The following is an 11,920-nucleotide window of genomic DNA, read 5'->3' as shown; positions in this document are numbered from 1 at the left end:
TTCACTTCTGATCTTGGATGTATGTTGTCATTGTCAGAGATACCCAACAACTCATGATGGGAAAAATAAGACCTAGTGAACTTCTGGAGATCAAATTCTAAATAGAAATAAAGCAAACAGATGTGACATGCCCATTCACAGGAAAATGGGAGACCATAATGAGTGACAACAGAATGGGATGGGAAACTGAAGTGGTAGCTAATGTAAAAAAACAGAAGAAACAAACAAAAAAACCCTCCAACAACATAAAAGGCACTGGCAGAACTATTTTCTTTGAACCCATCAGTTATGGTGGGTGGAGGCCTCGAGTGCTTAGAGAAGTCAAGACTCATATTTATTACAGGTAGTGCTGATTTCAGCAGATACATTGTTCACCAGGGTGCCAAAGGCCTGGAGGAAGCAGCTGTGTGAAGCAGCCCAGGCCTGTCCACCCTACCGAACAATGGCAATGCAGCCTCCTTGCAGAAGGGATTTTATGGGCAAAAACAGACTGGTCTTCCTTCAAAGTTACAGGTAAATGCAAGCTTTAAATAAACTGTTCCAGAAAACAAAGAGATGGCAGATGAAGAAATCAGATTCTTTACAGAGAAGTGAGCTGATGATGGATGGTGTTGGTGAGCCAGCCCAGGCTCTCTTCCTGAACTCCGAAGTGGTTTCTCTGCCTTTTTGTGGCATAAGAGTAGCTCGTTCTGCATTTACCTTCAGTTTAGACATCTGAATTTTAGAGTGGGAACGGTGTATGTGAGAAGCTAAAAATAATTATGCAAGACCCTATGTAGGCTCAATGTCCTGTTTCTAATTTACTCCCAAGTATTCTTTTGCCTTTCTGTGTACTCAAAATTTTAGTTTCATGATTGCTTCAATGTGACAGCTGCAAACAGTTCTGCCCTTGTTTTCTTCTCCTCTTCTCTGCCAAGAGGTGAACTGGATCAAGGAACTGATTTGGCTGAAAATTAAAATTTATCATAAACAGCACCCTTTTTTTTTTTTTTTTTTTTTTTTTTTTTCCCCTGCAGGAAAAGCAAGGGAAACAGCAATACCAGCCTCTTTAGTGGCAGATTACACTTAATCACAGAACGGCTGAGTTTGACAGGGATCTCTGGAGACCATCTGGTCGAACCCCCCCTCTCAAGCAGGGCCACCTAGAGACAGCTACCCAGGCTGCCCCGTGTCCAGGCAGTTTTTGAATATCCCCAAGGATAGCAAGCTCACAACCTCCCCGGGCAACCTGTGCCAGCGCTTGGCCACCCTCACAGTAAAAAATGTGCTTCCTGATGTTCAGAGGGAAGCTCCTGTGTTTCAGTTTGAGTCCCTTGCCTCTGATACTGTCACTGGGCACCACCGAGACCACCTGGCTCCATCCTCACCGCGCCTTCCCTCTAGGCACGTATAAATGCCGGCATATACGCGCGGCTAAGATTCCCCACCAGTCTTCTCTTCTCCGGGTTCATCAGCCCCGGCAAAATTGGGATTTTTTAAAAATCCCCTGGGATTAATCTGGATAAACACACCGCGGAACTGTTGCTCAATCTGAATATTCAGGAGATTTCCCCGCCCTCCCCCCCAACCCTGCTTTATCCCAAGTGATGACGGGACTGTGTTATCTTAGAACCGACAGATCTTCCGCTCCCGCTGACGAGCTTACTTGGGATACATCCCAGGTCTGCTGTACCACCGGGAGCCGCCCGGCGCTCCAAAACCCGCTGCGACAGATGGGGAATGTGCCCAAACCCCTCTCAAACAGGCTGACGGGAACAGCGTGCGCGCCTCCCGGCGAGCGCCCCCCCTTCCCCGGCAGGATTCCGGCCACGCGCCGCGCTGCCTGCCGGGACACGTAGTCTTCCCGCGAGAGGGCCGCACGAGCGCCCTTTGGCCGGACTACATATCCCAGCAGCACCTCCAGGAACTGCCTCGCCCCGCCGCGATTGGGCCCCCTGGCTGCGAATGCTGAAGCACGATTGGCTGAGCGGCGGTCTGTCATGCGGGCTCCCCGTGCTGGGCGGGGCTATTTCCCCCCAACCCCGAGTGAGGGGACTGCCGGGGGTCGGTGGCGGCCCCGGCGGGGAGGGCTGAGGGGCCGCCCCGGGAGAGGCAGGGCCGGGGCCGCCCCTTCCCTCCATGCCCGGGGCAGGGAGGAGGAGCCGCCGGCGCCGCGGGGTGGTGGCCGCCCCTCTCCCCGCCGGGAAAGGCAAAGCCGCAGCGGCGCCGCTCGCTCGGCAGCCCCGGCGCGGGAGGGCGGCGGCGGCGGCTGTCGGGGGCACCGGCCCGCGCTGCCCCCCATGCGGCGCGGGCAGCGGGCTCTGCGCTCGCCGCGGCCGCGCTCGTCGTCGTCTGTGTGGGCGGGCTGGCGGCTGCCGGGAGCCCGCCATGGGGCGGCCGCGCCGGGGCTACTGAGGAGGAGGAGGCGGCGGCTGCGGCGGGGGAGCAGAGGCCGGGCGGCCCCATGGAGGAGCGGGAGGGCGAGGTGCGCTGGGACGGGCTGTGCAGCCGGGACGCCGCCGCCCGCGACGCCGCCCTGGACACCATCGGGCAAGCCGTGCTCCGCCGCGCAGAGAGCGTCGCCTCCGGGGCGGCCGCCGACGGGCTACCGGTGCCCGCCGTCCGGGACGGGCTGGGCGAGGCGCTGGCCCGCCTGCTCATGCTGTCCAAGAGGTGCCCCTTCCCCGACGTGAGGGAGAAGAGCGCGGCGATCCTCAGCGGGGTGCAGGTGAGCGCAGCACACCACCCCTTCGGCTTTGGGACCGGGCCGGGGGCTCTCCCCGCCCTGTCCCACGCAGGGCGCCTTCGGGTTTCACCTGTGCGACGAGGTGGCCGTCTGATCCACCCTCTCAGATTTATTCTTGCAATCTATACGTGCTAAGTGCTCCCCACCCCTACGGCTCTCTCCCCGAATAAACACTTGGAAAAGCGTTATTGGAAGGCAGCGGGGGAGGGGGGAAGTATCTCACCGAAGACACTCAAAAAACACCTGGATGTGTTCCTGTGTCACCTGCTCTAGGTGACCCTGCCTTGGCAGGGAGGTTGGACTGGATGATATCCAGAGGTCCCTTCCAACCCTAACTATTCTGTGAAAAAGCACGAAGTCTTTCAGTGAAATCCACCAGGGAAGACTTGGCAATGAATTGCTGGAAAGTTGGGGTATGCCCAAGGAATCACTAAAATGACAACTTTAGCACTCTAGTTTCAGTTTGTATTATTAGTGCTGTGGCATTACCTGGTTAACTTTTAACATAAAAGCAGGAAGGATTTGGGTATTGATATTAGTGTTGCCAATTGAAAATATAAATGGGCAGTCTTGGAACTTTAAAAAGCAATTGAGCTTGTTGTTATGGCAGAGCCTGTCAGAATGCCTTCTTGTTGTTTATTGGTAAATAGTTTTTCCACTGGCATCGATAGGATCCAAACTTTTTTTTTAATTGCTCATAGGCAGCCTAGCCAATAGAGGATTACATTTACTGACCTAATGCTAACAAAAATAAATGTTACTTTGTACTCTTCCACTCTTGCAGTCTAATTATAGTTACTTGCATTGCAATTGTTTTGCTCACCTCAGGTTTTTGCACAGGTCTCGGAATTCTTGTATCAACGGGTCCGTCAGCACTGCTAAAGATGCTACTTTTAGCTGCAGACTAGGGAGAGGAAATTTGGGTATTTCTTTTAATCACAAGTGAATACAGAGAGCTGTGCTTGGAGATAGCTGCATGATTCTCACTGCTGTGCTTTTTCTCCCTGAACTTTAACAGGTTGAATATAGGGAAATCCAGGGAAACATAATAATAATACATGAAATTACTATAGATAGAATAATTTATACATTATATGCATAAATATGTGAAACATAAAAAATATTATATGTTATCATATATATAGAAATACATTCTGGGTTTGAGTTATTGGAGCTGAAAGAGTCTCTGTTTATTTTGTCTAACTTCTCAGTAGTGTGCAGTTTTACCCAGTTTAGGCTGGAGTTTTTCTCCAAGCTGATGGTTGTGTGGAGTTTTTCTCCAAGCTAATGGTTCCACATGGTCTAAGTGAAAAGCTTGACAGCTTTTCTTTAAAGACTGAAGCCAGTGAAACAAACAACCACCCCAAACTTGAATATTGAGTTGAAAACTTCATCTGGCATCTTCCTTGTTAAAGGTTCATACGAGAAGTGAGTCTGTTACCAGTGAGAATGATGAGTTACTGCAACAGACTGCTAAGGGAAGACTTGTTTTTGTCAGGTTCAAAATATCAGTCTATTCAAAGGCCAAACAGATGGTGATCTCTCACCTAAATATTGGGGTGAGGTCAGAATACAGGACCGGATGACTCCCTTTTATGTTTTTATGTTTTTGAAGTTAGTGGCCTGTTCAAATTTTAGTGTGGTTTAGAAACTTTGTTACTAGCTTTTTTTTTCTTTTTTTAATTAGGCCAAAAAGTTCTGGAAGAAAATGTCCATCTTCATACAGCAGATGCAAGATCAAATACCATGGTCCTTGCTGGTTTGATTAATAAACATAGGTGTGAAAGGTTTAATAGCTGTGAAACCAACTGTACACACAAGGTGCAGTAAAAGTTTGCCAATAAGTTAAGCAAAATAAAGTCAAATACAACATTATTTTAAGAAAATTTTTAAAAGCTGCTTTTTTAAGTTTTCCTTTTTGGGAGCATAGGTCTAAGAGAGAAGTATTCTGTATTTTATCACTTCAGAGTGGCAAATCTTAGTTCTTGTGTCTGTACCCATAAATGAAAATTTTCATTGTAGTCTTTGGATCCACATTTGTTGGAGAAATAATCCAGTGCAAATGTTCTGTTTTAGGTGCTGAGGACTATTGTCAGGCATGAAATGGTTTTCTGTTGATTAATTACCAAGAATAATATTATTCAGATCAGTGCAGTGAGGATGGCTGAGCAAACTATTAAATATTATCACCCCATAGAACTTGTGGCTTTCAGCAGTGCTTCCAAAGGTTAGTTACATAAAAATGTGAAATCCCATTCAGAACAGCATCAGCACTTGTATTACTTTATCTCCCTGTTTTGGGCTCTGAAACAATAACGAAGACAACAGCAATATGTACAATTATGCTGTCCAAAATGATTAAATGACATGGAGCCCAGGGCAGGAGAGGCAACTTTGAACCCGAAAGTTGTCCTGTGAACTGGGGCTCCCCTCATTCTCTCTCCTATGGAATGGTCCATCGCAGACTAGAACTCTGAGCCTGGACTCATGTGTTTCCTTTTATTCCTGCCTGCCCCAGCTGCCTCAATATGGACAACTGCAAAATATGCCTTACTCATCTTTCAGATTTGCTTCCAGCATAAATCAGTGAGGAAATCAAAGATTAGAATTTTCCATGTGGTCTGATTGCTATTTCTTTCTTTGAGTTAGCGCCCTCTTGCCTGTTGCTCATGCCTAAATATTTGCAGTCAGCAAATATTTAGGCATGAGCAACTGGTGCTCCTGGTGATTTTGCAGCTTTGTGTCTGGAGCAGGTTGGTAGAATGTATTATATGGCTGGTGTAAGCTGCAGGCTTGGCAGCAGCCTGTGTCAGTGTGGCATCCCTCTGAGCCTGCCTTTGTTATGTTTTGGGGTTTTTTTCCCCCCTGGATAAAAATTCCTCTGATATGTGGTGGACTGCTAAGTGTGCAGTTTTCTTCTTTGCTATTAATAAATAGCCTTAATAAGGATATTAATAATAAAAAATATTGCTTGTATCAGAATCTATAGAATTAATTATTGCTTAACATAAATTCCCATTTATTTGACTTATGTTCAGGATAATGAGTTTTCTCATTGTAGGCTCTATGTCTATATATGTATAATAACATATACTTTTTTACCTTAGAGAATACATATGTTTTCCCATTTAGAATAAATGAGTTGTTTTTGTAAGGGTTATTATAAAGACAATGTGAGCAAATGAGCCCCCTTTTTTCTAATTTTTGCTTTTATTAATAAAAGCAAGTTCCTAAAGCCACTTTGACCTCAATGGATAATTTAAAAAATGTTTTAATCATATTTCAATTGCAATGCTTTGACCAAGTGAAAACAGTTTCAATGTTTGCATTTAAAAATGTTTGATGAATGGTTTTTGAGGTAAAACCCCCAAGATGTATCATAGGTTCTTGGTAAATTCTTGCTCACGGGTGTTTTGCATGTATTTATAGCATAGTGCCTATGACCTTGCAGAGCAGTGCGTCATTCCTCCCAGTGTGCTGGGTGTCCACACACCAACACAAATATATTGGGAAAGAACAGCAATGGAATGTCTAAACACATGCTCATTAAAAGTCTTCTGCCAGCCTCTGTTGGATCAATCAGTAATGTATGAGTGGAATATAAATACAAGGTGTCTGTCCATAGCTGGAGAAGAATCACTGAAAGGATGAGATTTGGTAATTATAATCTCTTGTAACCATTCAGTGGAGAAAACTCAGCAGGACATACTGCTATCCACGGGTGTGTAAACTCATTCTCTTGGTAAACAAAGATAATACATTGATGGGGGGCAGGTTCTGCAGGTGCAACAAGATGCTAGTCTACATAGGATAAAAGATGACACCAGCAGAATAAAATCCATGGGTGTCAAAAAGCAGAGAATATGGCACATAGAGCTTGACTGGGGGCAAATATAAGGAAGGAAGAAGCAATCTCTACCTCTTTGAGAAGTAGTCTAATGATACCAAACACTTGCATTGAAGGGGAAAATCAGTAATGAAAAAATAACTCTGCTCTCTGTTGATCTTTACATTGATGTAAATAAAGGAAACATACAGAAAGTACTCAGAGATGTATGAATAAAGTTAGGATGTCAAAAACATAAGGAAGCATGGCTAAAATGAATATTGGAAGAAAACAAGAAATAAAAGATCCACAGATTAGTGGATTAACAGATAAAGCCGAGGTGATTGAAATGTTTTCTGAAATGGTTAATCCAGCCTGTGTAGTCAATATCCATAAAAGCATAAATAGTACCTTCCTAGGCTGCAGGGTGGGGGAAAACCTATAGGTTCTTGGATAAGCAACAGATTTTAAATCTGGTAGGGCCTGGTGAAATTAATTCTAGGGTGCTTAAAAAAGCATCTAGCTGAAGTGATCTCATGTAGTGGATTGTAATTTCAAGATAGTGGAGGGAAGTAGCAGACTCACATTAATTGGTGCATACCTCTTCAGTGTGGGCTAAATGGGATGGGATGAAGAGGAAGCTGATGAATTTTAACTATAGCTCAAAAAAAAAAAATACTAGACCAGTGTTGAAACACATTTTTAGTGCCTAGGAAAAGAAGTTGAGTAACAGCCAAAGCAGACTTAGCCAGGATAAATTCTTTTAAATCCAGCATTGCTGCTGCTTCTGTGATGGAGTAACAGGCCTTGTGGTGCAGAGAGATTCCATTATATTAATAGATTGATATACTGGAGTCCTCAATGTTCACGGTAGCCTTATTAACAAGCTGGGGAATTGTGATTTATAGACTGCACTTTAGTGAGTAAAATTAGCTGGAAAACCATACCCAGAAGGCAAGTGAGGTCAAGTAACAAGTACTTGGTACAGGCTCTACAAGGTCCAGTCCAGCAAAGGCTTGATTAACAAATTTTTATGCTTTGTTGAATAGATTACGAGCTGGGAGGGAGAGTAAGAATACTGGAGAGCAATCATATAATTTAAAATCACTTTAATGTGAGCTTGTATCATATCTTCTAGTCCTTTGGAGTTTTTTGGTGAAGAAGATTTGAAGTACTTAGTGGTGGTGTGGTCAGCTATAAGGAGGCTTAAGATAATATATTCCAAAAGAAATGGGATGAAAAGGGATGAAAATCCTGCTGCAAAAACAAAGAAAACATGAGCTAGAATGAATGAACAATGGATCTAAATTCCAGAAGGACTTGGATTGGATATTTGGGGACAATTTCAATATTAGTGTAGATTTTCCAGTCATGTTCATCCCTAGATCTAAGCTGTTCTTAAACATCAGGCAGGAGTGAGGTGCTTATTTGATCTCTCCCTAGGAAATGCAGAACATTGCTTAGCAGGATGAATTTTTCCTTCCAGCCTCTTTTTCTGTGTTTTGTATTGGTAAGTGCTTGGAGGGACTTCATGAACCATCTGAGTCCTTTCCCTTTGATTTTCAAGACTGTATTTACTTGACAAATAGTGCTCAAACCTGTGGTCTGAAACCTGTCTCATAGATAAAAGCATCAGGTGGGCTTGAAGGGGTGGTTTTGATTATCCCTTTGTTTTCTCAGGTCTGCTGCTTTAGTGGATAGATGTATCGGAATCCGCAGTTTGCCAAGGGCTGTTATGGCACAGAAGAGAGGGGTCATGTGAGCAGCCAAATAAATCTTCCTGTCTTAAAACCTTGAGGGACTGATTGGGATCTAGGCTTGCTTGGAAGAGGACATGGAAGGGAATATCCTTCCTTTCCAAATCCTGGCAAAATACTTGTATCATTTAAATTAAATGGGCATCCAGAAAGGATGGGAAGACTTCTGGTCATAGCCAAAGCAGACATTGTGTCCTCTGCCACTGTGGTAGTACAAATAAAGCCTCGGCGAGGAGAGGATATAGTAATTCCCCTGTGTGCATCCATAAAGGATAAAACAGGAGTTACTTTTCTGTTTCATTGCTATATTTGTTCTAGCAATGTGAATTCACAAGATAATTCACTTTTTGCTTTGTGTTTGAGCTCTGTGGTGCGCACTTGTTAAGAGTAATGAGGGTAAATTATGCTCATTGCTCCCAAATGGTTTATCTTGATGAGTGGTGTTATGAAAGACTGCCTGACTTTCCAAATCTGGAATCTTCTTGGGGGTAATCTTTGAAAAATGACTTTATAACTTTGTCTAAAGTATTTTTTAGCCTTCCTGTACAACACTAGTAGGTTTTTTTTAGTGAACTTTGAGATCTCTAGCTAGGCAGATCTGTTAGGTTTAGGATTTTTGTCCAAGTTAATGTCACTGTGTCCTGCTGTATGATAGGGATGTTCCCTTGTGATTCTTACTGTTGGTCAGCCACCCTAGAAAGGTGTCTCAGTTGAAACCTATAGTCTATTCAAGCTTAAGAATTTAAATATGGTGTCCTCACTGGTGGTGGTGAATCTGATCCATCTGGAAGCTGACTACTCCATCTGCACAATGCCAATACCCAAATCAGTTCCTGTATCCCATAGTGCTCTTATATACAGTGAATTAAAACATCATTTTTTGTGAGTTCACTTCATAGCAAAAGCATGAAGTCTCTTCCAGCCATTGGATGGAATGGATTTAATTATTCATTGTAGGGTGCTCCCTTCAAAATCCACATGGTGCTTTACCAGATCACTAGTTTAGAAAACATCTGTCTGTTATGGGCTTTTTTGGTGGTGTTTAATACTCTTGGTTTTCTCAAATTGAGAGAGAATACTGAAGTAATGACATGATGCTTTAAAATGATCAGTCTTATTTATGGCGTCTGCTGCCTCTGCAGTATTATTGTCAACATGTTCTGGTGATGGGTCTGTATCACATGTGTGGGGTGAGGCTGATGTTAATGGAGAAGAATTAATCTTGACATGTCAGGGAATATTCTGAGCAGGCATGTGAACATATTTCTTAAAGACTTAAATGCCTACTTGCCTTCTTTCTTAAGGCTTCAGTCTGTTGAGAGAGATGAAGGAACATTTTCTCTTGCTGAGCTTGTCAACTCCAGAATTGCCTGATCTTGGGAATGTCTTTGGCTGGAATAAGGAGTTGCTTGAAAACAGTAGAGGTTCTCAAAATGATGCGAAGTAGGGCATCTGGGGCACTTCTAATGCTGTTGCTTAGTCAGCTTGTCCTTATAATTGTTGGAAATTACTTGATCTGTAAATTTATGAATTTATGTGATTCTGCTGAGTTGATTTTCAGGACATCATAACTAGAATTTTTATTTTCAAAATAAGTGAAGCATGAAGCACACTTCTGGTAATATCTTGCATCATCTTTATTTTTTGACTGCATTGAAATGCTTTAAAACTGAAGAAATCAAACACAAACATTTCCTTATCTCTTGCTGTTTAGTAGTGAGGTAAGCAATTATAGGATGTACATTGGTGGCTTAGTTAAAAAATATTTGTTTCCTTTCTTTTTTGGTTTTAAAAATAGGAGCTAATACCTAGAGATCTCTAGGAACCAGAAATGCTTCAGCTTGAATGCATTTTGTAAATAGCAGCATCTGTTCTCCTGATCTAGCAGTCACTAAGTCACATGAATGCTTTTTAAGATTTTTTTTAAACTTTCTTTTGATTTTGTTTCTCTTTCTAGAGATAATTTTAGAAGTTGGCTTTTCATTTCAACTCATAACTGGATATATTCCTTTCCAGTCTACACTCAGGTTCTAGTGTCCACTTAGATCTCTATCTGAAATTGATTTTCTTGCTCTGACTCTAACAGTGTATGGGTAGCAGTGATCCTTCCCATCTCTGCTTTGATTTTCCTAGTTCTGCTCTAAGTTTCCAAAAAGCCAATTTATTTATATTTTTGGGGGGTTTTATAATACAATTTGTTGGTCTTGTTTATTAGTGAATAACTGTCTTCATTTTGGGTTCTTTTTGCTTTTGGATGCTTTTTGCTCACAAATGGGGAAATTTTATGTATCTTGAGGAGATGTTAGCGATGGTAGGGAAAAGCTCTAAGATTTTGCAATGTTTTGTAAATTAGCATACAATATTAAGTAAAAAAAAAAAAGTATGGACTTCTAGGTTATGTAAAATAATGTATCTTCTGTAAGCCTGACCAAAGCATATTACTTTAAAGAAAATTACATTGTCTTACTGTGACAAGTGCAAAGTGAGCACTGAAGAAATACTTGCTGTTTTGTCATCTTACTCTTGACTTTTTCTTCAGGTCAGGGTTTCTCCTTTTAAAATAAACATAGTGGAAAAGTACTGAATATACCATTGTGGGCCAGAAAAAAAGGTTTTGAAAGCTTGATTATATTTTCCTGTGGATACCGAGTGTTTAAATTTCCAAAAATATGGTTTGCTGTCAGTATGGTTTTCTATTCCAGTAAATTGTTTACAGTTTAACAGGGATTGGAGGGTGGGAAAAGCTTAAGTTTCTCTCCAGAAATCAATGGAAACATGGAAATCTTCACTTGAAGCCACATAAATTAATTAAGCCCAAAAACTTAAGTTAAGTGTTGGCATTTTTTCTTGTTTACTGTCTTTCTGATGTTTTCAGTGATTTTGCCTTTTTTTCTTCCCCTTTGTCTTTTTTTTTTTTTTTTTTCTGGAAAGCTTAGGTTAAATTACTGCCAAAAGTTGGTTTGGGAAGGTGAACTGGCTTAGGTCTATTTAAACCTAGTAAACAATTTACCATTTTTCTTACTTCAGCTTTATGTAGAAACAAAGTTTGTTCTTTCATGTAATTTTGGGTTAAAAGTATCACCCAGTACTGTGTTCTAGTGCAAGAATATTACCCAAAAATATACTGGGCTGGTATTTTAAAAATAGAGGTGATGCTGCTTATGTAATCTGATAATGTGTCCCTTCTGTGCAACTGCAAGAACTTACTTTCAATTCAGGCACTGTACTGTAGAAAAGCACTGAAAACTGCTTCTGAAAACACGTGTTCTTTATTTTTTCCCCCGTAAATTAGTTAAAAATTGTAACTTTTTTTCACTATTCTCTGCCTTCTGGAGTCAGTAATAAAAGTTTTCTTAATTGAAGGTCTTTCCTGGCAAGTCCTTTGTCTGCCTAAATAGCTCAGGCTTGTGGGCCTGAGCTTTGAGACTCAAGATGTAATCACCTCTTCACCAAATTTCTCTCCCTGGGATATTCTTGATTGGTATTGAATTGTTTTTCCATGGTTTTCTTCTGAGACAAATATTTTTGTCAAGGATTTCTTAACTCCTAGAGAGTAAACATGGAATAATATGACATTTATTCAAAGGAGGAATAAACTTGAAAATGCAAACT

General features: G+C 42.1%; 1 protein-coding gene across 1 annotated transcript in view; it reads left to right on the top strand.

The window, feature by feature from the left end:
- Positions 1-2,140: 2,140 nt before the first annotated feature.
- SESN1 (sestrin 1) overlaps positions 2,141-11,920 on the top strand; it is a 77,944-nt gene continuing 68,164 nt past the window's right edge. The window contains exon 1 of the mRNA XM_084203131.1: positions 2,141-2,707. Coding sequence (XP_084059257.1) covers positions 2,444-2,707 — 264 coding nt within the window. The 5' untranslated portion in view covers positions 2,141-2,443. The remainder of the gene's footprint in view (positions 2,708-11,920) is intronic.

This window comes from Fringilla coelebs (assembly GCF_963513975.1).
Source record: "Fringilla coelebs genome assembly, chromosome: 3".
In the NCBI taxonomy this organism is placed as follows: Eukaryota; Metazoa; Chordata; class Aves; order Passeriformes; family Fringillidae; genus Fringilla; species Fringilla coelebs.
This window is presented reverse-complemented; position numbering and strand designations above follow the sequence as displayed.